At 36.8% G+C, this 27162-nt stretch overlaps 2 protein-coding genes across 4 annotated transcripts; both read left to right on the plus strand.

The window, feature by feature from the left end:
- The first annotated feature begins 2484 nt into the window (after positions 1–2484).
- Positions 2485–6646, plus strand: LOC131704945 (uncharacterized protein K02A2.6-like). Its single transcript, XM_059006583.1, has 2 exons — positions 2485–3154; positions 6627–6646. The coding sequence occupies exons 1-2, from the start codon at positions 2485–2487 to the stop codon at positions 6644–6646; spliced, it is 690 nt and encodes a 229-aa protein (XP_058862566.1).
- cdc27 (cell division cycle 27) lies at positions 5630–25694 on the plus strand. Of its 3 annotated transcripts, XM_059006619.1 has the most exons (21): positions 5630–5646; positions 6627–6824; positions 8997–9072; positions 9870–10017; positions 10643–10768; positions 10868–10965; positions 11083–11237; positions 11634–11848; positions 11993–12104; positions 12264–12379; positions 13165–13308; positions 13853–13952; positions 16403–16607; positions 17728–17900; positions 18232–18384; positions 18563–18771; positions 20040–20157; positions 23688–23816; positions 23910–23984; positions 24147–24315; positions 24873–25694. In XM_059006619.1, exons 2-21 carry the CDS (start codon positions 6798–6800, stop codon positions 24956–24958), a joined length of 2634 nt encoding a protein of 877 aa, XP_058862602.1. In that variant the 5' UTR covers positions 5630–5646; positions 6627–6797; the 3' UTR covers positions 24959–25694. The 3 variants fall into 3 exon arrangements, with proteins under 3 accessions (XP_058862602.1, XP_033911280.1, XP_033911281.1); XM_034055389.3 differs by lacking the exon at positions 5630–5646 and having other exon boundaries at positions 6594–6824; XM_034055390.3 differs by lacking the exons at positions 5630–5646; positions 13165–13308 and having other exon boundaries at positions 6594–6824.
- Positions 25695–27162: the final 1468 nt, after the last annotated feature.

The following is a 27162-nucleotide window of genomic DNA, read 5'->3' on the forward strand; positions in this document are numbered from 1 at the left end:
TGATATTTGTACTGCAGCTAGCTGGGCTACACCGCATACTTTCACCAGATTCTACCGCATTAATGTGGTAGATCCTGCTGTGCCGTCTGTGGGCACAAGGGTCCTTGAGGGTGTAAGTTCACACCGCTAACCTCTGGGTTAGACAGTGTTGTGCGTTCCTTCTCCCTCGCGATGGCTCTGGTATACATTATCCCATACTTAATGTTGGTGGTCGTCTTCGACTTGAAAGGGAACGTTAGGTTAGCTACCGTAACCCTGGTTCCCTGAAAGAGAAGACGACCACCAACCATGAGGTTGCTTCGGTCGCCCTCACGGGTTCGGCGGAAAAAGAGGGAGATCTTCCAGTGAGTGACAGTTTTGTACCCTCGGTAGGCGGGACCGAATGCATCATCACAGGAAGGGGCCTCAGTATTACCTACCTCAAGGGCAGGGAATATCCCATACTTAATGTTGGTGGTCGTCTTCTCTTTCAGGGAACCAGGGTTACGGTAGGTAACCTAACGTTTTCAAAACGTATAATCCAATTGTTGCATATACCGATTATTTATTTGTGATTTTGAACGACTCATTTGTTTGCTTTTAAACCAATTAAATTGTTACAAAAAAATGACTATTCTATGTCCATTCATTTTAATTCCGTACCTGGTCTTGTTGTACTAGTGCTAAAATATACACTACCTTTTTTCTTTATACATTTACACGAAACCTCGCTTAATATAATTGTAGGAGTGTCAGCACTGTACTTGCACCCAGAGCGCGTCTGCCGATGAAAATAAAAATACGGCTAAAAACAAAACAGTATTCGGTTCAACAGAGACAGTCAGAAGCAAGGGCGGCACATTCAAATTTCGAACTACACTACACAGATACACAACACGGTGCACTTACATGTGTGCTACTGTTGAACCGAATACTGTTTTGTTTTTAGCCGTATTTTTATTTTCATCGGCAGACGCGATGTCAGGTGACAAAGCAGTAGCAAATGTAATAGAAAAGCACCAAAAAGTGTTTCAAGAAGGGCCCGGCACCATTAAGAATTTCAAAGTGAAGATTCGTACTCGTCCAGATGCTAAGCCAATCTTTCATAAAGCCAGACCAGTTCCATATGCGCTGAGAGAAGCTGCAGATAAGGAGTTGGCGAGACTAGAAAGCACTGGCATCATTTCCAAGGTAGACAGAAGTGATTGGGCTACACCAATTGTCGTAGTACCAAAATCAGATAAATCCATTCGCATTTGTGGTGATTATAAAGTCACCATCAATCAGAGTGTGGAAGAAGAAACGTATCCATTACCAAACACGCAGGACTTGTTTGCCACTCTTGCTGGAGGGACTTTGTTTAGTAAATTGGATCTTTCACATGCGTACAAGCAGCTCCAGCTGGATCCAGATTCAGAGAAATATCTGACAGTAAACACACACCGTGGGCTGTACAGATATCACCGCCTTTCTTATGGTGTTTCCAGCACACCTTCAATCTTTCAAGCTGTCATGGATCAGATTCTGCAAGGCTTAGACCATGTTGTATGTTTCCTCGATGACATTCTTGTCACTGCAAGTTCCAAAGAAGAGCATCTGAAGACTTTAGATGAAGTGCTAGGACGACTGGAGCAATATTGTGTGTGAGTAAAACTGTCTAAATGTAAATTCATGCAAGAGAGTGTCGAGTACTTAGAACATCTGATTGATGCTGAAGGTTTGCATCCAACATCAGAAAAAGTGAAAGCAATCACAGAGGCACCAAAGCCTAACAACCTGATGGAACTATGTTCATTTCTGGGTCTCTTGAACTATTATGGAAGATTTTTAGCAAACCTGTCAACCACACTGATTCCATTACATGAGTTGTTACGGCGGGATGTACCATGGAGATGGACACCTGAATGTGACATAGCTTTTAAAAAAGGGAAACAGCTGCTACTGAACAGTAAGGTCCTGGTTCATTATGATACAGGGATACCTTTGAGATTAGCATGTGATGCTTCACCATATGGAGTGGGAGCGGTTATATCACACATTATGGAAAATGGAGAAGAAAGGCCGATTGCCTTTGCCTCAAGAACGCTGACTGATGCAGAAAAGAAATATGCACAGGTGGAGAAGGAAGCGCTTGCCAGCATTTATGGAGTAAAGAAAGAGTTCCATAAATACCTTTACGGACGTAAATTCAACTTGCTTACTGATCACAAACCACTTCTGACAATATTGGGATCAAAATCATAAATTCCCACATTGGCAGCTTTAAGAATGCAACGTTTGGCTTTGATTTTGCTAGCTTAGACCTATGACATTGAATATCGCAAGTCTGCGGACCATGCCAATGCAGATGCACTCTCCAGATTGCCAGGGCAAGACACTGCAAACACAGTGGAAGAAGGTCATTTCTTCTACTTTTCCTTTGTTGAGGAGTTACCAGTAGATGCTAAACACATTGCAGAGGCCACAAGAAAAGATCCACTACTGTCTAAAGTGTGGGATTATACAATGCATGGCTGGCCAAATTTTGTGGCGGATGAAGCTCTACGCCCATATGTCACAAGGAGAAATGAGTTCTCAGCAGAGCAAGGCTGTATACTGTGGGGAATGCGAGTGGTTATACCACCTATATACAGAGAGGGATTACTAAACGACCTGCATGAAGAACACCCAGGTATTTGTCGTATGAAGGTTTTGGCTAGGTCTTATCTGTGGTGGCCAGGTTTGATGGCGGATATAGAACGGACGGTACAGAGCTGTAGAACCTGTATGGTGGTACGCAAGATGCCAGCTGTTGCTCCTTTGCACCCGTGGAAATGGCCTACCAGAGTATGGCAGAGGATACATATTGACTTTGCAGAGAAGGACAAGGAGCATTTCTTGGTGGTGATTGATAGTCATTCTAAGTGGCTGGAAGTTTTCCACATGTCAACAACCACAGCAACCAGGACCATTGAAGTGCGACGGGGACTGTTTGCTTCTTATGGTTTACCTGAAGAAGTAGTTTCAGACAACGGACCGCAGTTTATCTCAACTGAATTTGAAAAATGTATAAAGTGGAATGGAATTCAACAGACTCTAGTGCCTGCTTACCACCCTGCATCAAACAGGGCTGCAGAGAGGTCAGTTCAAACACTGAAACAAGCTCTTTTGAAGCAAGTGATCAATGTGGATCAAGGTAGGACATCAGCTCCGTTACACCATCGCTTGGCGAACTTCCTGCTGATGTACCGGAGCACACCACACACTGTGACGGGACACTCTCCTGAAGAATTGTTTTTAAAGCGTCAGCTCAGAACAAACTTCACCCTGCTTAAACCACATCTCGCTACGACTGTGGAAAACAAACAGGAGTTACAGAAATTACATCATGACAAAGGCACGTTGTCACTGAGAGAGCTTACACCTCAACAACAAGTACTGGGTCGAAATTTCCGAGGGAGAAGAGAAAAATGGAACGGTGCAACAGTCATTAAACGCATGGGTCCAGTGACATACTTAATTCAAGAGGGACTGAGGAGATGTACAGTCCACATCGATCACCTACTAGTTAAAAGGGAGAATGTGCTGGGTAAACCTGCAAAGGCACTTGAGCAACAAACTGAACTGCCGTTGTCTACAGAGTTTTCACTGCCTGAAGTAGTCAGTCAGTTACCAGCCACGCCAGCTGTTTCAGAGGAAATCGAACCTACTGTGCCAGTTTCAACACCAGAGGGGGAGGAACCAAAACATGTAACTGAGACTGTTGAACCTGTAGTAATTCCTAGAAGAACTCCTTCAACTTCTGAAGTAGCTGTGAGGGGAACCCCTGTTCGCAGATGGCCAGGGAGAGTTAGGAGTGCACCAAAGAGACTGAATTTGTAGTATTTTTATCAAGACAGGGGCAGAATAATCCCCTGGGCTTGTTGTAACGCAATTTAGGAAAAAAAAAAATTATTAAACTGCTGTTGAATAATGTAATTGTAAGTGTAATGTATTGGGTGTACATTATAATTGAATAGTGTTAGGCTGTAATGGTTAGATACTGACATCTAGTGGTTGCTAGATGTAAGTTATATACAAGGATTACTAGCCTGGGGTTCCGGATGTTGTATTCAGTTTTTACTGAGAGTTAAGATGGCGATCACCAGTAAATAAACCACGTTGTGTTATGCAATCCCGTGTCGAGTAAATACTTTATGGTATTATCAAGGATACTACAGAGCTCATACTTTTAATAACAACAAAGGATAAATTAATCTCACAGTTCCCGTAACAAACTGCATAAGTGGTAGGCCTATACTACTAGAATTTAGACAATAAAAATAATATCTAATAATTACAGTTGATATTAAAATATCCACTAAATGCTATTCTTTGCCTTTTATAGGCATTATTTAAATCGTTAATTTATTGTAAATCAATTTATTGAAATTAAAACAGACTGTATATTTCACTCAGCTTTGTGCAGGTTAGATGGACAGGGAGATGCAGAGAGCTGGATAGGGTGACACAGAGTCAGCTGGACAGGGACACACAAAGAGAGATGCACAGAGCGCTCACAGAGCTGGACAGAGATACAGAGAGCTGGACAGGCAGAGAGAGAGAGATGGATATAGGGAGACGGGGAGCTGGACAATTGATTAATACATATTATTGTATAACATTAACTGATTTAATGAATAAAAATCATTTAAATTCATGTGCTTTTTATGCTGCTTATAAACATGTGCAATGCAATACTGCATTAGAAAAATATTACCTTTCTTAGCATTGAATTTATATATATATATATATATATATATATATATATATATATATATATATATATATATATTGTATTATATTATTATATTATATTTATGTAGTCAAGAGGTGTAAATGGTAAACAGGTTTGAAATACAACAACAAAAAACAACACAGATATCCTGATTAAGACCATATGGCTGCAAACAAAACAAAACCTGTAAAAAGTAGAAAAATAAATAAAAGGTGCCTTTAATCCTGTCCTTGATAGGGATTCTATAATTAACCCTTGATGGTTCCATTTAGAACCCTTTGGGTTCAATCTAAGGAACCATATGAGGTTCTTTCAAAATAACCCTCTAAAATGGTTTTATATAGACCCTTTAGGGTTCCATATATGATGCACGCCAAAGAAACCTTAAAAGGTTCTATATAGAACTCTTTCTTCTTAGAGTGTGTGTTTGTTTCTGCAGTTTGTATGCATATGCGCTTTGTATTTGTAGTGTATATGCACAACTACTTTTATAAACTGCAAAAAATGTTCGCCTTGCTTCACTCGGCACCCTACATTTTCAGTCTTGGCTACTTTACTCTGTTCAAACCTTGGGGAGATATTTGATGTATTCAGAGTTTTAATTGATTTAAATCATGTTTGTAATGTAAACTATTTCCTGTGACGTCAGACCTTTGATACTTGCCCGTCCACCCAAAGTTGGGGCCCACCCAAATTTCCATTCCTAGCTATGCCCCTGGTATAGAGTGTATGCATCTCAGTATATAGTGTATGCATCTCAATATAGTGTATGCGAGTATCACGGGGTGAATTATGTCCCTAACGGCGCCTCATACGTCCATCTTGCAGGTATATATACACTATTGAATGAGACTGAGGTTTTTGGAGCAGAAGTGCATCCGTTTGCAAAAAAAGATATGTAAAGGCCACAGGTAACCTTTATTTGTTTGTTGCGATTGAGTTTTATCTTTTAAATAAATGTTTAGCATATTTTATCTACATTATTTCTTATATGTGGATCTAAAAATAAGAACTGTTCCAATTATTAAATCTAATTGTAAAACGCTGACACTTTAGCACAGCGTTAATACAGGTTCCCTTCACCTCTCTACATTATTCACACTTGTTGTTCTAGACCAGGCAAGCTATATTCAAACTTTTTTTCATTATTTATCTCTCACTGGTGTCTTACAGTTATTGTATTCTTTGCATATTTGTATGGGTTATGCACATGTATATCTCCATATATTAATAGGAGCAAAACAGTTCAATATTCTACACGTGAAGTATGAAGCGGTGCTCTCCTTGCCCAAGACAAGTGGGGCAGCTGGGCTCCCCCGCGACCCCACCAGCACTAGGATTAATAATAATAATAATAATAATAATAATAATAATAATAATAATAATAATAATTATTATTATTATTATTTCAAGATGTAATCCTTATGTTTTATGTTTAACTTAATAAGTTGTATGATGGTTGTGTATAATTTTATGTGAAGTGATGTTATTTCGCTTCGTAGTCCCCCACTCAAACAGCGCGATACTGTGCATTTCTTAATAGTGCTAAAGTTAGAGATGGAACCCATTATACATTTACCGCAAGTTCAAGTTATGTAACTACAGTACTGTACAGTGATAAACTGTGGTTCTGAGCCGTAATGGGCCCCTGGGAAGGACTGGTATGTCCTGCTGCCGCCCCCCTCCCCACCCTCGGCATTTGTAATGGGAAAGTTACATTTTTTAAAAATATTTCTACAATTCATTACGTCAACATATTGTAAAAAAAACTAATTCATTTATGAAAGTGATCATCGGAAATGTTCGTGTCTAAACGTTTGTTTCCGTTAAATGCTTCAAAGAGCTCGGGTATTTCCGTAACTGTCCAGTGCATTTCGTTTGTATTCCACAGTGATCGTCAATCTTCGCTAGGGCTCGGCGTTGTCGGTAACGGTTGGTGTGTTTAAAATCCTGTGAGCTCCTTCGGGCCTAAAACTGAATTAAGGCGAAGAGGAGTTACGGAAAGAGAGAAGAGAGCGAGAGCGAGTGAGAGAGAGAGAGAGCGAAGGATATTAATCCCGGAATGACGGTGCTGCAGGAACCCGTCCAGGTAACAGAGTAAAAACCTACATTATTGTAATGTTATAATTAGTCATTTAAGTAGTGGCCTGTGGTGCCAAACTGCCTTCCGAAAACTTCTGCTCCCTATCTGGAAGGAGCAGCTACTCAGAGTCCGGGGTCTGAAAGCAAAAGGCTGAGGCCTAATGCTAAGTGAATAAACCTTTAATATGGTTAAGATCGTCTTAAATTGATTATGTGAAGAAAAAAAAAATGTATTTAAAAGTGCTAGTAATACAAAGATAACAACTACAGTTAAGGTACTGATGGGCTGATATTTGAGCTTTGTTGAGGTTTATTTGTGGAATTGTTCGGAGGAATCATGCAGTATGAACATTACTATCCCTGTACTTTACTAAAGGTAATAGCAGAATTCTACATGAAATGTAATAAGCATAAAATGTGAAAAAACAAAACAAAAAACAAACTAAAAAAAGCTTTGGTGTATATGACATCCAGTACGGACGAACTGAAATGTCAAATCTGTTGATTTACAATGAAGCTTTTATTTTAGTAACCGTAAAGCTCCATTCAAATTGTTAGTGTACAATCATTTTTAATTAAAAACTATTAAACTTTAGCGATGTTGAAATCTCTTATTTAGCCATGTGTAATGTATTCATAAACAGATGTTTGTGAAATTCAATACACCCTAAGCGACTGTTCATAAGAATAACAATGCATTACATTCACGTTACAGAAATTCATTTACGATTTTGAAGAGTGATATATAATATTACTTCAGATAATACAAATTATTAATTTAAGGCCTTTCGTCTTTTTTTTTAATAATTAATTTTGTAATGTTTTTTTTTGTTTTTTTTTTAAATACTACATCACAAAACAAATTCGAACTACAGTAATTTAATAAAGCACACCAGTTTCATAGCTTGGTAAAATATTCACCTTGCAAATTTCATTACTTAGTTACAGTATGGAAGCGCAACTTTTCAGTACTTATAACCCTTTATATCAATATGAAGAATTTAATATTGATTACAATATTTTGTTTAATTTGTGTATGTGTGCTCAAACCTAAATAGATGAAGACTGGGCTTCATGACTTGACTTAACACTGAGCAAACATACTTTATTCCTTTACAGTGATGGGTACTGTAGCAGTGGAATATTTTGATTTCAGGTCTGTGTACAACAAATGTTTTCAAGTGTTTTCCTGGCCTCATTAAAAGTTGTATGATGTGCAAGAGGGAAATAAAAAAAAAAAAAAAAAAAAAATACAATATTTTCCTCCTTAAATTTCCAAGGAATTTACCATTGATCTTGACCTTGACTATTATTGAAAATCAGATCAGTTTTGGTGCATATACAATAACCTATGCTATACTGTTTCTGTAAAATGTGTCAGTTGACTCTTTGTCTCTACTCTGTAACTGACAGACACAAACTATAAACTGCTGCTTGAACATTTTCCCTAATTGTTATTATTATTATTATTATTTATTTCTTAGCCGACGTCCTTATCCAGGGCGACTTACAATTGTTACAAGATATTACATTATTTTTACATACAATTACCCATTTATACAGTTGGGTTTTTACTGGAGCAATCTAGGTAAAGTACCTTGCTCAAGGGTACAGCAGCAGCAGTGTCCCCCACCGTGGATTGAACCCACAACCCTCCGGTCAAGAGTCCAGAGCCCTAACCACTACTCCACACTGCTGCCCTAACTTTGATATATATATTTTTTCAGTTAGGCTAAAGTTTTTGTTTGCCTTACACTCGTTTGTTTAAGGGTCTGTAAATTCTAGCTCTCTTTGTTTTCTTGCACAACAAAACAAGTGATGTTTCTAATTCATTTTAACTGCAATATAATATATCTTTCTCCGGCCTAATTTTTATTTGTATTGGTTATTTAGCAGTGGAATAACATTATGGTGTTTGCGATTGTTTGCGATTGGCAATTGGCTTGACAGGGGAACAATGGTCGTCCATTGGTGATCAGTCCTCCTGATCTGTATTGTCAGTGGGTTGCCGTAGTGAAAAAAAACAAGGCTAAATAAGTCACTTTTCTTCATGAAATATTACATTTGCAAAAAAATAAAATAACAATTCAAGCCCAAGTGAAATTCTTTCATTGTGGAGTTTATGGTTAAAGTTGTTTGCTGTGAATTTATACATATTTTCTTAACATTTTTGTTGTAGGCTGCTGTTTGGCATGCACTTAACCACTACGCTTACCGGGATGCTGTGTTTCTGGCCGAAAGACTCTATGCTGAAGGTATGTGTAGATATTTTAAATACATTGAAAACTGGATTTTTTTTTGTTGTGTCGCCCGACTCGCTTATTTTCTAGACTACAGAAATAACAGGGCTAGTGAAATGGACCCCGAATACTTTACTTTATTTGAAGAAATACACATTTAGAAGGGAAGTTAAGTACTATTTATTTTAGAAGTAAACGTTTTTGCCAGTTGAAGAATTTGTATTTGCACTTGTTTGTTAAAAAGATAGGATTGTATCTCTATAATTATGCTTACCTGGATGCTGTTGGCAGAGACACTCTATGCAGAAGGTATGTTTATATAAAAAGTGACCACTTGTATTAGTGGACATATTAGGATTTGCCCTGTTATCAGTCACAGCTATTTTTAAAAATATTTTTTTTTAAAAAATCAGTTTTTGCTGTATTAAAGTCTTACTGATTTATTTTGTCAGAGGGGGAAAAAGCCATAGTGCAATTAATACAAAATGGTTGGTGGCAAAATGCAAGGAACTGATGAATTAAATTGCACAATTAAAAGGTACACTTTTTCTGTTTGCCTTTTGTATCTCCAAAGATCACTAGAGTAACTAAATTCAATGATTTTTGAAAATACAATATGGCTTTAATGTATTTTTATTTTTTTATTAGACAATCTCAATTATTCACTGGGTTTATATCAGCTTTATTCAGTGATTGAATTTCAGACTTGATGCTTTTATTATTCTTTGTGCTTTTATAACAGAGAACCCCCTTTCCTCCTTCCACTAAATACTGTATTCACATCTTCTTTTGTACTGTCCTGTGTCCAACAGTGCACTCAGAAGAAGCTCTTTTCCTATTGGCTACTTGTTATTACCGCTCTGGAAAAGCATACAAAGCATATCGCCTTCTTAAGGGGCACAGCTGCACTACGCCACAATGTAAATACCTCCTTGCAAAATGCTGTGTGGACCTAAGCAGGTAAGACCAAGCTTTTGAATATTTGGAAGGGCTTTCAGGTCCCTTGACTTAGGGCTTGTTCACAGTGGGTATGTAAGGGACTCTGCTCTGCCCAGACCAAACATACCTGGTACATTTCGTACTGGATGTGTGAGTACACTTGGAAATGTAATGATTCTGTTCTGATACAGTAAGTGCACTGAGAATGTTTTGTCATTGGTAACTATACTGCTATATTTGTATTTGTGGACATTTTATGCATATAATCATACTCTTCATTTCCACAGCCATTGATAATAGTACATTTTGCATATGCGTAAAATTCCTTAATTAGATTGACTGTCAGGTGGTCTCAGAACAGTACTCTGTATTCTTCAACATTTGTAACTTTTACACCCCAAACGTGGGGCGATAGGCTCATTGCTGATTGACCCAAGGTGTTTGTCATTTGATAGGCTTGCACTTTTATTGCTAATTAGGTAATGTTGTTTTAAAATAATGGATAACAATCACTGGCTTACAAATTTTGCATCAATCATTTTTTTCATTAAAAAAAGTCCTTTTCCAGCTGAACCATTAATTTTCACTACATAGGCTTGTATTCTGTCATAAATGCTTTCTATTGCGTTGTGTGCTGTATTTTTAGACTTGCAGAAGGAGAACAGATTTTAACTGGAGGAGTCCTGAATAAACAGAAGAGCCATGATGATATTGTTACAGAGTTTGGAGACTCTGCTTGTTTTACACTTTCTTTACTGGGGCAAATTTACTGGTGAGATATTGAGTGTCTAATATTTTGAGTCTCTATTTGACATAAAACTTGCTAAGTTTTGAAGCTCACTTTTTAATTTTATTTTATTTTTATATACAGTAAAACAGATCGCTTAGCCAAAGGATCTGAATGCTACCAAAAGAGCCTGACATTAAATCCTTTCCTGTGGTCACCGTTTGAATCTTTGTGTGAAATCGGTATGTCCTCGCAACTGAATTTGCAATAATTAAATATGAAGAAGTCTGTTATTTTGAATGTGGAAGCAAATGCATATATTTGTAATTGTTCAGTCAAATTCTGCTTTGTCTTCACAGGTGAAAAGCCAGACCCTGATCAAATGTTTAAACTGACATCTCTGCAGAATTTCAGCAGCTGCCAGCCAAACATCTGTCCAATATACACCGCCACTTACAGTATACCCCACAGACAGCTTGACACAATCTTGATGGAGACACCACAAGACACTTTAGTATGTTCGACACATGTTTGTATAGTATTGTCAATAGAAGGGAATTAAGTAGATCAGATCTTGTCCAAGTATAAGTGTTAATACTCATTCATTAAATGTAATATTACTTTGAGTCATAATGTGGCGTGGGGGTGGGGAGAGGGAGGGGGGTGCTGCAACAACTAATTCGTAGCTGATATGTTTTATCTTGCAAACATAATTGTGCTATATTTTAAAGTATTTAATACTTTTTGCCCATTGCTGAATTTACTCTCTACAATCATTAAGTTAGAGAGAGAATTTATAAATTAGTCTACTTTTTATAATGACCTGTGTTAGACAAATTTTTTCACGTAAGCAATTACTTTTCTTAGTTATGACATATTCTCTATCTGTCTCTCTCTCCTGTTTTTAAAGGAATTAAATAGACTTAATCTAGAATCTTCTAACTCCAAGTATTCATCTTTAAATACGGATTCTTCGGTTTCCTATATTGACCCTTCAGTAATTTCCCCCGACTCTGTGCCCATTGGAACTGGAAGTGCTTTACTAGCCAAACAGGCACAGAACAAACCAAAAAGTGGGCGCTGTTTACTAGGGGGACCTGCTGCTCTTAGCCCACTGACTCCAAGGTAACCTCCAAGAATTGTTTGTTCAATAGCTAGATTTTTTTAAATATATTTTTATATATATAATCTGTTGTGGTTAGCTACTGAAGTTAATTATTACCTCTTTAAATTATGCTGGCTATTTTAACTTTTGTGTGATTGCTGCAGTTTTGGGATCTTACCACTAGAACCCAGCCCAGGAGATGGGTCCTATCTTCAGAACTTCACAAATACGACTTCTGTAATGGACCCCCCCACTACTGGACTCCCTCCAAAGAAGGTAGTTAAAATATATAATAAAAGTACTTTAGCACTTTAGTTTTATGCTACACTGCAACATGACCACCATTTTGCTTTTCTAAAATGAATAAAACATTTTCTGTTTTGCTGGATTCAGAGTTGGGACAGTAGTGGTAACTAGACATATTTTGTTGTCCAGTCTGTAGCCCGAATTAGTCAAGCTGGAATGAAATCTGTGTTTGCACAGAGTGGCAACAGCAGAGATGTTACCCCAATTCATTTGATGCAGACGCAAAGCACAGCCCCGCAAACAAGGTAAGTGTATTCACCAATTACTAATGCGTAGCTTCTTCACAAGGAAGGAACATTGTAAGGTTATTTGAGGGGGGTTGGAGGAGGAGTGAGTTTTATTTTTTTCCTCTATGCCATGACTGGGATACAGTGGAAGTCCCTGTACATTAGATTTTGTGTTTGAACTGCTCATCTGGTTGTGGTGAAACTTGGTATGGATATTTCTTAGCACGAGGCCTTTTAAGATATTGGAATCTAGGACACACTGACCTTATTCTGATGAGTTCCTGCCCTGATTAGTTCTAGTGAACAGCTAGCTAGAATTTAATGAATCTTTGCATGGACATAGACAAACTGAATGTAGCTCGATCTCCATGAATGAGTTGTTTTACATGGTAAGAATGTGTGACTGGCTTAAAATGTAATATCTTGGTAACTGCAGAGGCATTTGGTATGAGATACTATTCTACACTCAAGGATGTAGGTCACGGAAACCTAGTTTTGTACAGTACTGACCTGCTATTCATCTATCTTGGGAACCATTGGTATCTATTGTGTTTTTGATATGAGATTGTATTCTATGCGCTGAACTCGCAGTACTGACACCTTTTTAATATGAAGGTGTTTTTTGCAGAGGACTGGTTTTTAATGGACTGAAATGCAAATTAAAATACTAGTAATCTGAGCTATTGTTAGATGAGATCTGTTGCTACACACAATCAGAAACTGTATAGCGGGATCTGATTTTAATTCTTTGGACAGTTTTTTCTTAATTTTGGTTTTCTCCTGCACTTCTCCCACACTCACAGGGGCATTGAAAGATTCTACAGCCTGGTCCGATTCGGATCAGCAGCTGGAGTGACTGTGAGAGAAGGCAGGGCTGACAGAACAGTAGCAGAGAGAGAAGGGGAAAAGAGAGGCTCAGCGGGAAAAAGAGATCAGACAAACTCAAGGTAGCAGGGCAATGAACGGATTAAGAATTTAAAGTAGAGCAGAAAGCTTGGGGTCAGTGAGCACTGTAAAATGTGGTGAATATTTGTATAACTGTGCTTTTTCCTTTCCTTTCTTACAGGGTCTCCTTTTCTTTCTTTTGCAATGACTCAATGTCATCATTGTAAATCTTTCCTGATGTTTTGTGACACTGGTGTCAGATGTGGAATTTCAGTTCTTTGTGCTTGCTGTGTAGATTCAGTAGATGGGAATGACTCTCCAGTATGCAGAGTTTGTTTGCCCTCTACAAACTGTTAAATACTGGTGGCGGTTCTGGATCTAAAAGCACTGGAGTACATGAGATTGTGTTATAGAACACATATAAATTCAAAGGATTTAACATTATGCTTATCAGGAATAGTCTAAACACATTGAATTCATGAATAATAATAATGTCAATGTTTCTGTTCATTATTTTTTTCAAGGCATCATTTGTTGCAAAATGCAAGATTATCAGATCAGATGCATACATGATAATGCAAACCATGTTCCTTTTCTTTTTTTCAGTACAACGCCTCAAGTGCTGAGTCCAACAGTTGCTGCTCCACCAAATGCGCAGCCAAGGAGAAGTTCTCGGTTATTTACTAGTGCTAGTTCTACTGCCAAGGTAAAGCCATTATCACTTGGGGTTGCATGTTTTATCTTTAAAACCTTAATGCATACAGACGTGCTCAAATTTGTTGGTACCCTTACAGCTCATTGAAATAATGCTTCATTCCTCCTGAAAAGTGGTGAAATTAAATCATGTACACTTGCATGCCTTTGGTATGTCATAGAATAAAGCAAAGAAGCTGTGAAAAGAGATGAATTATTGCTTATTCTACAGAGATATTCTAAAATGACCTGGACACATTTGTTGGTACCCCTTAGAAAAGATAATAAATAACTGGATTATAGTGATATTTCAAACTAATTAGTTTCTTTAATTAGTATCACACATGTCTCCAATCTTGTAATCAGTCATTCAGAATATTTAAATGGAGAAAAGTAGTCACTGTGCTGTTTGGTATCATTGTGTGCACCACACTGAACATGGACCAGAGAAAGCAAAGGAGAGAGTTGTCTGAGGAGATCAGAAAGAAAATAAGACAAGCATGGTAAAGGTAAAGGCTACAAGACCATCTCCAAGCAGCTTGATGTTCCTGTGACAACAGTTGCAAATATTATTAAGAAGTTTAAGGTCCATGGAACTGTAGCCAACCTCCCTGGGCGTGGCCGCAAGAGGAAAATCGACCCCAGATTGAACAGAAGGATAGTGCGAAAGGTAGAAAAAGAACCAAGGATAACTGCCAAAGAGATACAAGCTGAACTCCAAGGTGAAGGTAAGTCAGTTTCTGATCGCACCATCGGTCGCTTTTTGAGTGAAAGTGGGCTCCATGGAAGAAGACCCAGGAGGACTCCACTTTTGACAGAAAAACATAAAAAAGCCAGACTGGAATTTGCTAAAATGCATATTGACAAGCCACAATCCTTCTGGGAGAATGTCCTTTGGACAGATGAGTCAAAATAGGAGCTTTTTGGCAAGTCACATCAGCTCTGTTCACAGACGAAAAAATGAAGCTTTCAAAGAAAAGAACACCATACCTACAGTGAAACATGGAGGAGGCTTGGTTATGTTATGGGGCTGCTTTGCTGCGCCTGGCACAGGGTGCCTTGAATCTGTGCAGGGCACAATGAAATCTCAAGATTATCAAGGCATTCTGGAGCGAAATGTACTGCCCAGTGTCAGAAAGCTCTGTCTCAGTCGCAGGTCATGGGTCCTCCAACAGGATAATGACCCAAAACACACAGCTAAAAGCACCCAAGAATGGTTAAGAACAAAACATTGGACTATTCTGAAGTGGCCTTTTATGAGTCCTGATCTGAATCCTATCGAACATCTATGGAAAGAGCTGAAACTTGCAGTCTGGAGAAGGCACCCATCAAACGTGAGACAGCTGGAGCAGTTTGCTCAGGAAGAGTGGACCAAACTACCTGTTAACCCTTTGCGGTCCATTTATTAATTGCGCGTCAGGCACGCCAGGTCTAATTAATTTTCACACGCACAGTTAATTTTATACGCGCTATTTAAAAGTATTTTTTTTCACAGTCAAACGGGTTTAAATGGCCCTGCATATCAACAAAGCACTCACTAGGCATCTCCAGCCCCGCCCCACCCTTTCGTTTGCTATAGCGTTCACCTATGTAAGAAATAAATAATAATAAAAATAGTCGTACATACCGATTTAATCATCTCCTTATCACTCGTTTTATCACCAAACTCCTCAATAATGCGATCCAAGTCATTATTTTATTACTATAACATCTCAAAAAAGCTCTGCAAATGTCTGTGTTTTCTGTGCGTTGATTCAGTTTGCCAACTTGTTTACTTCAGACCGCCCCCGTTATCTGATACCTGATACCATGTATGACTATTCATGAGATACGCCTTTTATTTATTTTTATTTTTTTCGACTTGTCTCGGCTCCTGTCGCTCCCACTCGGCAATTGAATGGTTTTCTCGGCTTTTTCCGGAGAAAAAACGACTAGACACCCGTTTATTGCGTTGCTATAATGATGTCGGACCCAGTCCGACAAAGGACCTGTGAGGAATAATTGCAATGTCGGACCCAGTCCGACAATGGACCGCAAAGGGTTAACAGGTGCAGAAGTCTCATTGAGAGCTACAGAAAACGTTTGATTGCAGTGATTGCCTCTAAAGGTTGTGCAACAAAATATTAGGTTAGCGGTCCCATCATTTTTGTCCATGCCATTTTCATTTGTTTTATTATTTACAATATTATGTTGAATAAAAAATGAAAAGCAAAGTCTGATTTCTATTAAATATGGAATAAACAATGGTGGATGCCAATTACTTTTGTCAGAGAAAATTGTGCAGTCTTCGTTTTTTGTGGAGGGGTACCAACAAATTTGAGCACGTCTGTATAAGATTTACACAAAGTAATTTTTAAATGTTATTTCTGTTCTCAGATTTCTATTAATTAGAAATATTATTTGGATAATGTACAAAGTAAAATTGTATTTTGTTTGAAATAAAATTGATATTATCCTCAACAGGAGAACAGTAAAAAGTTGAAAATGAAGTTTCCAACTAAAATCCCTAACAGAAAAACAAAGACTAAAACTAAAGGAGGGATAACTCAGTCTAACATGAACGACAGTATAGAGATTCTTAAACTAGATTCTTCCATCATTTCTGAGGGGAAGAGCAACATTGCCACGCCTCAGGTGCAAGCCTTCAACATACAGAAAGCAGCTGCAGGTATGTTTGTTTCACTGTATAACACATGCAAAAATGTAGGCATGTTTTATCACTGTAAAGTTTGTTTTTAATTAGTGAGACTTGTAAAATTACATCTATAAAACATTAATTTTCCATCTAGTTTATATTGAGTAATTTAACCTTGCATTTGCACTTGAATTTATTTTTTGTACATTAAGTTGCAGAAAAATTGGCCAAGGGATAATTTTGGAATAAATTAATAAAGATAAGTCAATCTTCCTTAAAAAGCACTCTGATTTAACGAATTCCCTGATCCTGCGAATTTTCTACATAACCCAGCCAAATTCAACAGTCGCTTATTATAAATGACGACTTATAATACAAATACACAACATCAATTTCCCCATGGAAGAAAAATTTGAAAAAATGAATTGCCTTAGTTTGAACAGTGTAAAGGATTTTGGGGAAATGTATTAACACTTGCATTAGCGCCTCTGTGCTTTATTTAGTGGCAACTCTAAAATGCATTTAGAGTTGCCATAGTGCTTGCACATCAATGCCATTTCCACGAAGCAGCACAAACAACTTGCATTCTACCTGCAGACAAATGTGGAGGTGTTGAAAGTGGTGGATAATGCACCACTGTACAAGAAAAAAAAGTTGTTGCTTCAGATTTCAACATTCCTGCAAACACTTTGTCAACCATTCTGAAAAACCAATATACAATAATACAGGCCGATGAGCAGCAAACTGTGGATGCAAGTCATCAGCGTTTCAGATTTGTTCGATACCCTGATGTTAAGCATGCATTGCTTTGTAGTTTAAAAATGCCTGTGATGAGAATGGGACATGCAGATTTGAAGTGCTGTTCAATTACAATGTATACTTTTTAAAAGTTCACTTAACCGTATTTTTCAATACAATGCAAAGTACTTTTTAAATGTATAATACTTTTCATTGTACTGTAATTTGAAATTTGATTTCAGTGTTGTTGTAACTTTAACTGACTGCATTTTAGACTCCTGATGATAATAATAATTACTGATAAGACCATTATTTTTTTTTAGTCCCTTGAAATTCATATTAATGAGTGTTGACAGTATCTATATTTGGGATATAGAAGTTCCTGGTGTTTTTAAAATATAAAATTCCCTTTCAGATGGGTTAATGAACCTCATGCGTGATATGGGGAAAGGTTATTTAGCACTTTGTTCTTACAACTGTAAGGAAGCAATCGGCATTCTGAGCCAGCTGCCTTCTCATCATTACAACACCGGGTGGGTACTGTGTCAAATCGGGAGAGCACACTTTGAGCTTGCAGAGTACATGCAGGTAAAGAGATTATGATATATATATATATATATATTTTTGTAATATATTTTTTCTTGCTGTGCTGGATGTCCTGAGTTAATAAATCCTCAAACTGCAAAAATCAAATGTTGTCTACAAAATGTTTAATTATTCACTCGTATGTATCTATAAGAGATTAAATGTCTTATTTTCTGAACTTGCATGTTGGTGTAAGATTATAGTTTAAGTTTAATGTTGTCATAATGAAAGATGTAGTAAATTATCACACAAAGCCTAACTTTTTTTATAATCTTCATTTTGCACAAAGAAAATTGAACAACCTCTTTAAAAAACATTGAATTTTTTCTCAAAGGCGGAGAGAATATTTTCAGAAGTACGCCGCATAGAAAGTTACCGAGTTGAAGGAATGGAGATTTACTCAACAACACTTTGGCACCTTCAGAAAGATGTTGCTTTGTCAGCTCTGTCTAAAGACCTTACAGACATGGATAAAAACTCTCCAGAGGTAATGGCCCCACACAGTTTGAAGAAAAGGTTTTAACACCTTCAATCTAAGAAGGCTCATTTGTTTATTTGTAGAGCAATAGTAAATAACAGCACAGTCTCAATGCTTGACTTGTGTCCCTGAAATGAGGTGTGGATTTGTGTAAATTATTTTGTTTAATATCTCTCTCTCTCTCTAGGCCTGGTGTGTTGCTGGTAACTGTTTCAGTTTGCAGAGGGAGCATGATATTGCGATCAAGTTCTTTCAGAGGGCAATCCAGGTGGACCCAGGCTTTGCATATGCGTACACACTACTTGGGCATGAGTTTGTACTCACAGAGGAACTAGAAAAGGCCTTGGCTTGTTTCAGGAATGCCATTCGTGTTAACTCACGGCACTATAATGCATGGTAAGGACATAATAATTTGTGAAGTATTGCTGATGCAAATATTTGCGTCAATGCATATGTATGTATGTCGCCACCTGTCGGAGAATATTGTTTTGTTTGGAGCAAAGGGCAGAACATTTCTCCTGGATTATGAGTTGTGTTAACTACCTTAGTAGCTGCCCATTTATTTTGGCAATTTCCATGTTAAAAATGTGTTGTTTTTTTTGTTCAGATTTTTCGTTCTTAGCCCTCAAATAAGCAATTTGGACAGTTTTCAAAACAATTATTGCAATATTTTTTTAACACTTTTTTATTGTGATTTATGATAAGCAGAAATACAGTATTTCAATAGAACTTATAACAAAATAACAATGTTTACAATTGTAGCATTATAATATAGATAACATTTTTTTTTCCAATTCATTATGTGAGTATAAATAACATTTTTTTACAATGGCAGCATTATAATATAACATAATACTTGTGCAGGCATATCACTTTTTATTAATTATGTTTTTTGTGATAGATTTCAAAGCAGATGCACTTCAAACTCTAATCAATGCTAACGTCTTTATCTATCACATATTTGCGTCGCAGATTTTCGATCACATCAGGTATAGTATCTTCCCCAGTTTCAGGCACTGGTGTATAGCACTGTTATATGAATTATCTGTGACGTGTAGGTACAACGAACAAATAAAGAAATCGCCTCGTTTTATTCTCTGTAGATACACAGGCGTCCATTTTTCACTCTTAGCTATGTGTATACTGGTGACCTGGTCTGTCAAGCACATTTCTTAGGGACTGCTGCCATCTGCCAGTTAAAAGAAAACTGCATACACTTTTACAATAGTTTTCTTATTTTTTCATTGAAGCACGTTAGACGTGTTAAACTTTGCAGATGCACTTTTATAAGCGCCTGCACGCGATTCTCACGGGGAGTGACAAATTTGGACTTGCGGGATAAGCAGCTGGGTAGTTAACTTGTATAAAGTTGATCTGTAAAGGATCCCTTCAAATTGTATGTGTCAATATGGATTGTGCTGTGGTTCTAGATAGTGATATAGATATGCATCTACTTTAAGGATATACAAAAATTGTTTTTAAATAGAACCAATGCCCTATATCTCTCGCAGAGAAGTAAATCGTATGTGCTTACATTTTGAGTTGTATCTTAAACTGCATGCTTGAAATTTTGGAATTGGCTAATCACTGATGAAGGTTATGTGAAAGCCATATCTGTAATATTTCCAGGTTTATTGATTATTGGTTTTCTTTTTGCCACGCAGGTATGGCCTGGGAATGATCTATTATAAGCAAGAAAAGTTCAGTCTGGCAGAAATTCATTTCAAAAAAGCACTTGGTATCAACCCTCAAAGTTCAGTCCTGCTATGTCATATTGGAGTGGTAAGTAATTTAATTCAATGCAGACTGCATGCCTTTCTTTTATGAATTTCATGAACATTTATACTTAAACAGAATGCAGACTGTATTTACTGTAAAACTTACAGTAAATGCCGGGTCTCAAATAATCGACGATCTCCAATAGGCGCCAGGGCTACTGCGAAGTATTGTAAATAAACACGGGTCTCTTAAATGCCGGGTTATGAACAATATAATGCGCGTTATACTGGATGTTCCCACCAATACACCCAAACAGCTGTACAGTGAGCTTACCAATTCACGAAGTACTGTTAATAAAAAAAAAAAATGTTAAAATACACAAAGGCAACCCTTTTAATATCAGAAAACAAGTTTGTATTTGGCTTCCTTTCAGCACACTCAAAAAAGCTTCAAAGCTGGATTTAAAATGTAATAACGACATTAAAAAAAACATTATGCACTACGTGTACCTTAAATGAAGTTTTCTTATTCATCCTGAGGGTCACTTTCATCGCTGTCACTTAACAGTTCATTACGCTCAAGCTCCTCCTTCGCCTCATGTCAATGACAGTTCCCAGTGCCACCATGCGCTCTATGGACAGTAGGTCTTTTCCAGATGTGCATGGTTCCCCTTCTTTAAAGCAGTGAATCTCGTCATCTTCGTGTCATTGATTTTTTTACAAGCTGAAGTGTACTGAAGCATTTTTCATTGTTGTGAGCCCAAAGTATAAACATATTTTCCAATATTTACAGGGTTGCTTTTTTTGTATTAACAGTATTTCATGCGGTTGTTTTGCAATGAAGATGCTTTGCTGGTTCCATTTTCCATTGTTTGTCCATGCTAACCAATATACGTTTGATGGTGAACAATAAATAAAAGATTTTTTGATAAAGCTGATACTTATTGCTTGTATTGTTCATTTTAAAACCATATTTTGAAGGGTTTTTTTTATTGTGCTGTAAGCCTACCATTATACACACTTGTGTTCAGATATTTTACAGGGCTGTCTTTTTAGTGAATTTTACTGTTTTTATTATTAACAGTGGTAGATGCAATTGAGTTTTTCAATGCAGATTCCTTCTTCTGCTTGTTCATTTTCCAACATTTTGCTTATCTTTGTTTACCAATGTATACACTACCGGTCAAAAGTTTTAGAACACCCCCATTTTTCCAGTTTTTATTGAAATTTAAGCAGTTCAAGTCCAGTGAATAACCTGAAATGGTACAAAGGTAAGCGGTAAACTGCCAGAGGTTAAAAAAAAAAAAAAAAAAAGTTTAGGTTACCAAAAACTGAAAAATAATGTACATTTCAGAGTTATACAAAAAGGCCTTTTTCAGGGAACAAGTAATGGGTTAACAACTTACAGCTGTTCTGCAGCAATGGAAGTAAATTAAGCCTTGAAAGTTGATGCTAACAATTCCTACAGGTGTCCCAACTTTTGTTGATTACTTACAAACCCTCTGTCTGTATAAAAGCAGTGTTGGAACAGACTGTGTTACTACACCCTCTTAAGCATTATTTGGACAGTATTGTACTGCAGGAAGTAGTATATTGCTCTCATAATGGCGAGAAAAAGGCAATTAACAAAGGAAGACAGACAGACCATTATAACCCTTAAAAGTGTAGGTCTTTCCTTTAGAGAAATTGCAAAGAAAGCCAAGGTGTCAGTGAGTACAGTTTCCTACACCATCAAAAGGCACTTGGAAACTGGAGGAAACTCTGACAGGAAGAGGTCTGGCAGACCCAAAGCCACAACAGAATCAGAAGACAAGTTTCTGAGAGTCAACAGCTTGCGTGATAGGCAGCTCACAGGACAACAGCTTCAAGCACAGCTTAACACTGGTCAAAGTAAGCAAGTCTCAGTTTCAACTGTGAAGAGAAGACTTCGAGCTGCAGGTTTGACAGGTCGAGTGGCAGTAAGAAAGCCATTGCTAAGATGGCAAAATAAGAAAAAGAGGTTTGCCTGGGCCATGAAGCACCGCCAGTGGACTACTGAAGACTGGAAGAAGGTCTTATGGACCGATGAATCAAAATTTGAAATCTTGGTCTGGGGCTCTTTTGCTGGATCCAGAGTCGGCGACTTGCACAGAGTGAGTGGCACCCTGAACCAAAACTGCTACCACAGCATTTTGCAGCGCTATGCAATACCCTCTGGTATACGCCTAGTTGGTCAGGGGTTCATCCTACAGCAAGATAATGAGCCAAAACATACCTCCAGGCTATGTCAGAACTACCTTAGAAGAAAAGAACAAGACGGTAGGCTTCAAATCATGGAATGGCCAGCACAGTCTCCAGACTTAAACCCCATCGAGCTGGTTTGGGATGAACTGGACAGAAGGGTGAAAGCAAAGCAACCTACAAGTGCAACACATTTGTGGGAACTTCTGCAACAGTGTTGGGAAGAACTTTCCGAACAATATTTGATTTCCATTGTAGAAAGAATGCCACGAGTGTGTTCGGCTGTTATATCTGCAAAAGGTGGCTACTTTGAGTCAAAAATTTAGATTAAATTTTGTTAAACAAAACAATTCCATGATTTCTTTTTTATCTCCAATTGTTTATTTGTTCTATGCTTTAATTTCAGAGTACATTGAGACATTAAACTGCGTAAATTTCAATAAAAACTGGAAAAATGGCGGTGTTCTAAAACTTTTGACCGGTAGTGAATATAAAAAAAATAATACTTTTTGCATTATACTTGGGTGTACAATACAATGGCATTTTGTTGTAAAATAAAACTGTTACTTACTACCCACTAACACACAACATTTTAATGATGTTGCTGGAATGTTGTAATTTAGTTATGTCGTTGCTACAAGGTTGTGTGTTTAGTGGCTTCATGATTTGAAGATGTTGGTGATCTTACATGATAAACGGCAGGTCTCAAATAGTCGCCGGGTCTACTGGCAAATATTGTAAATATGCACCGGGGCGTTTAAAATAAGTTTTACGGTATATATTGAAAAAAAGAAAAGTTAACTGCAAAGGAAATGTTGGCCCGATCATTCAGCTTAATTTGAATGAAAACATTGAAATCCCTAATTTTAATTTTGTGGCATCAAGTATACTTATGAGATATTACATTAAATAATTGTGGTTTTCACTAATGTAGCAAAAATGATAGCTGAAATTGTATGAATAAACCATGAGAATCAAACTCCAAACCACCTGGTTAATTTCTTCAGTATTATTATTATTTATTTCTTAGCAGTACTGTTAATAAAAATTAAAAAAAATGTTAAAATACACAAAGGCAACCCCTTTGTGTATTATCCAGGGCGACTTACAATTGTTACAAGATATATCATGTTATTTTTACATATAATTACATTATTTTTACATACAATTACCCATTTATACAGTTGGGTTTTTACTGGAGCAATCTAGGTAAAGTACCTTGCTCAAGGGTACAGCAGCAGTGTCCCCCACCTGGGATTGAACCCATGACCCTTCGGTCAAGAGTTCAGAGCCCTAACCACTACTCCACACTAATCACAAATGATCCTTGACTATTGTTTTTACAACTTGTTTTTTGTGTGCGTGTGTTATCAGGTGCAGCATGCTTTAAAGAAGTCAGAACATGCTTTAGAAACACTGAATAAAGCCATTAGTATTGACCCCAAAAACCCACTATGCAAATTCCACCGGGCCTCAATTCTGTTTGCTAATGAAAAGTACAAGGTAAGATAAGCTATTGGAACGACAATATTTCTTTAATGTTGATGGTGGCTCCTTTCACTTTGTACACCTAAAATATATATTTTCTTTTCCCAGGCTGCTTTACAAGAACTTGAAGAACTGAAACAAATTGTCCCAAAAGAATCACTTGTTTACTTTTTAATAGGAAAGGTAAGAATGCTGCCTTGATATATGACCATTCTAATTTTAAATATTGTGAATTAAGTGGTCCAGATGTTTTAGTTTATAAATAAAAATGATTGTCCTGTGAATGGGTTGGGGTTTAACACTTTACTGCAAGGCTACTAGAACTTTCTTTTACAATATTTCCAGGTTTATAAGAAACTGGGTCAGACACACTTGGCCCTGATGAATTTCTCCTGGGCCATGGATTTGGATCCAAAAGGGGCAAACAATCAAATCAAAGAGGCCATTGATAAAAGATACCTTCCTGATGACGAGGAACCAGTAACTCAAGAGGATTCCTACCCATTTGAGTCAGGTAAGTACATCTGGTACATACAGGTGATAGTGTTCTTTTATTTAGGAGCATGTTGCAAAGGTGAAACGGTGTATTTTATTTGGACTGTAGTGATCATAGACAAACCCCTGGAATATATGATCAATACATTCCATCACAAACACATCTTCCTTTTAAAGATAAAATGTTAAAGAATTGCACAGAAAAGCTTGATTTTTAGCATTCAGTTGATGTCCAGATATTATTGCTTTTTGAAAAAGCTGTTAAACTATCCAGTTTCATTAATTGCAGATGTCTTCAAAAGTATACAGTCCTTACGAGGACACTAGGTTTCTGGTTTAACAATAACAAGGGGTCAAATGCTCCTGCATTTTGCTGAGCTTACAGTAAATGCAACATTCATTTTTCACACACACACTTTCAATTGGAATTCTGTATCTTCAATCATTCACTGTAATTAGACATGTCCACAGTGTTCTGAAACACTGACACATATTGCCTATACTGTTAGTCTATGGAGGGGGGTCTGTATGTTGCTGACACATCTAGTGATGTGATCTGTTTGTGTTATTTTGTAGTTGAAGCTGAAGAGTCACAGGAAAGCAGTATGACCGACGCAGACGACACGCAACTTCACGCAGCAGAAAGTGACGAGGTGTATTAACTAACAATGCCAACCTGAAATCGGCCACACGATTTCAGAATTTAAAAAAACTGCTGCTGATATACAGTACCTTCTATCCCTCCCACCTGCGCCTTTCTTTTTTTTTTTTTTACCCCTCTTTAGCTCTCAGTGAGCTTGTAACACAGCTATGCTTAATCTGTTTTTTATTTCAATTTTGTCTCAAAACACATTATTCTTTAATCACTTCATGGATAAACTGAGAACCGAGAAAATATATATCGTGGGGTACCTTTTTTATGAGGTTTTTGGTGCAGATCAAAGCAACTGACCACCTTCTCTTTGATACATGGTCACCCACTAAACACCCCCCACCCCTGATCTGTTTAAAACCATTAATTAAACTTTTATGCTTTTATTAATGTGATTCAAATATACTTATTTGAAGTTGTGTAGCAGATATGTTTAAAAAAAGCAATGTGCTAAAATAAAAGGCTGCCTATTTTTTTCAATCTGTTTTTAAACTGCACTCATTGAGAAGTGAAATAACATCCATAAAGGCTACAAAGGGATGCAGGCAATCTATTTCCCTGTAAGAAGTTAATAAGAAATTAAAGGTACAGGTTATAACTTTTAAAGTAGTTGTCATCTGTTAAATAGATTAGTATTTTAAAATGTTTCACGTTTTCTTTGTGAAAGGCTGTTTTATCATTCTGGTGTCTATCCAAGTATATGAGTCAACCAAAAATAAATAAATTGAGAATGTATATGGCCATAATTTTCTATGACATCAGTAAAGCTGTCTGTTCACTTCATAAACAAATTATGTACAAATTGTATCCCTTTTTGTATATGCCGATACTCTGACATACACAATTTTATCAAGTTTGCCTTGCAATTTAACTTATGCTGTCCAACTCCTCAAAATCAAGGTTTATATATATATATATATATATATATATATATATATATTTATATTATATATATATATATATATATATATATATATATATATATATATATATATATATATATATATATATATAATATAAATATACACACACACACACACACACAGTTGTAGTCAAAAGTTTACATACCCTAATGGAAATGTGTAATGTATAAAAAATCTTGTAGCAAAAGTTTTGCTTTTGTGGATGAGGAAGAAAAAAGTTACAAAAAGTAGATGCCTACAATTATTTATTTAAAAAAAAAAACTCAAATGCTAATTCAAAAGTATTCATACCCTTTGATGCTATGATAATATTGTCTATAAGGTGCTGGAAATGTCAATGATAATGCATAACCTTATTTTAGAAAACGCTGGATTATAGGGTTAGGCATAGGATGATTGCTGTCATTACCAATAAGTCAATATGGGAAAAAGTAAAGTGGTATCTGAAGATACAAGATTTCCAAGCATTTGAGTATCCCAACTTCAAGAAGTACAAGACTCATGGTACTGTCACAACGCTCCCTCGGTCTGGAACAAAGAACAAGTAGAAGAATTGTGAGGAAGGTTAATAACAATCCGAGACTGACTGCCAAAGATGTTCAAAGTGAATTGGCTGCAAGTGGGACTGAGGTTACCATTTCAACTATATGTCAAGTATTGCATGGTGAAAGTTTCAGTGGTAGCAGGCCAAGGAAAACGTAACAAGGACAATCACTTGAAGTTTGCAAAATGCCATTTGAATGATGGATATAAGTTCTGGTCAAAGGCTTTGTGGAGTGATGAAACAGAAATTGAGCTATTTGGTCATGCTGATAGTCGTTTACGTATGGAGAAAGTGGTGAGGCTTACAAAGAAAACAACTTAACCGCTGTTAAGCATGGAGGTGGTAATAGCCTTCTATGGGCTGTTTTTATGAACTGGAACAATTTTGCGTTGAAGAATGGTCAAAACTCACTAAAGACTTATGCCAAATGCTCATTGACAAATATCTGAATTGTTTAAAATAAGTTATTATTGCTAAAGGTGCCTGAACTAACTATGCATTTCATTTTCCTTGTCAGGGTATGAATACTTTTGAATTGTCAATTTTGGAGTTTTGCAAAAATAAATGCTGAATTAAATAATTGTAGACATTTCTTATAACTTTTTTCCTCATCCACAAAAGCAAAACTTTTGCTACAAAAAATTGTTACTATAATTATTTATTGTTGAATTTTCTAGCAATTATAAATTTCCATTGGGGTATGTAAACTTTTGACTACAATTGTATGATATATATATATATATATAT

The sequence above is a fragment of the Acipenser ruthenus genome, chromosome 33 (assembly GCF_902713425.1).
Source record: "Acipenser ruthenus chromosome 33, fAciRut3.2 maternal haplotype, whole genome shotgun sequence".
Lineage (NCBI taxonomy): Eukaryota > Metazoa > Chordata > Actinopteri > Acipenseriformes > Acipenseridae > Acipenser > Acipenser ruthenus.

Bases quoted from the DNA above. Each gene is read 5' to 3' on its own strand.
- cdc27 (XM_059006619.1), top strand. From the start codon at position 6,798: ATGACGGTGCTGCAGGAACCCGTCCAG. The intron at 9,073-9,869 runs GTATGTGTAGAT...TGTGTCCAACAG, and splicing joins CGAAAGACTCTATGCTGAAG to TGCACTCAGAAGAAGCTCTT. The intron at 23,817-23,909 runs GTAAGATAAGCT...TTCTTTTCCCAG, and splicing joins TTGCTAATGAAAAGTACAAG to GCTGCTTTACAAGAACTTGA.
- LOC131704945 (XM_059006583.1), top strand. From the start codon at position 2,485: ATGCATGGCTGGCCAAATTTTGTGGCGGATGAAGCTCTACGCCCATAT. The intron at 3,155-6,626 runs GTAGGACATCAG...TGTATTCCACAG, and splicing joins AGTGATCAATGTGGATCAAG to TGATCGTCAATCTTCGCTAG.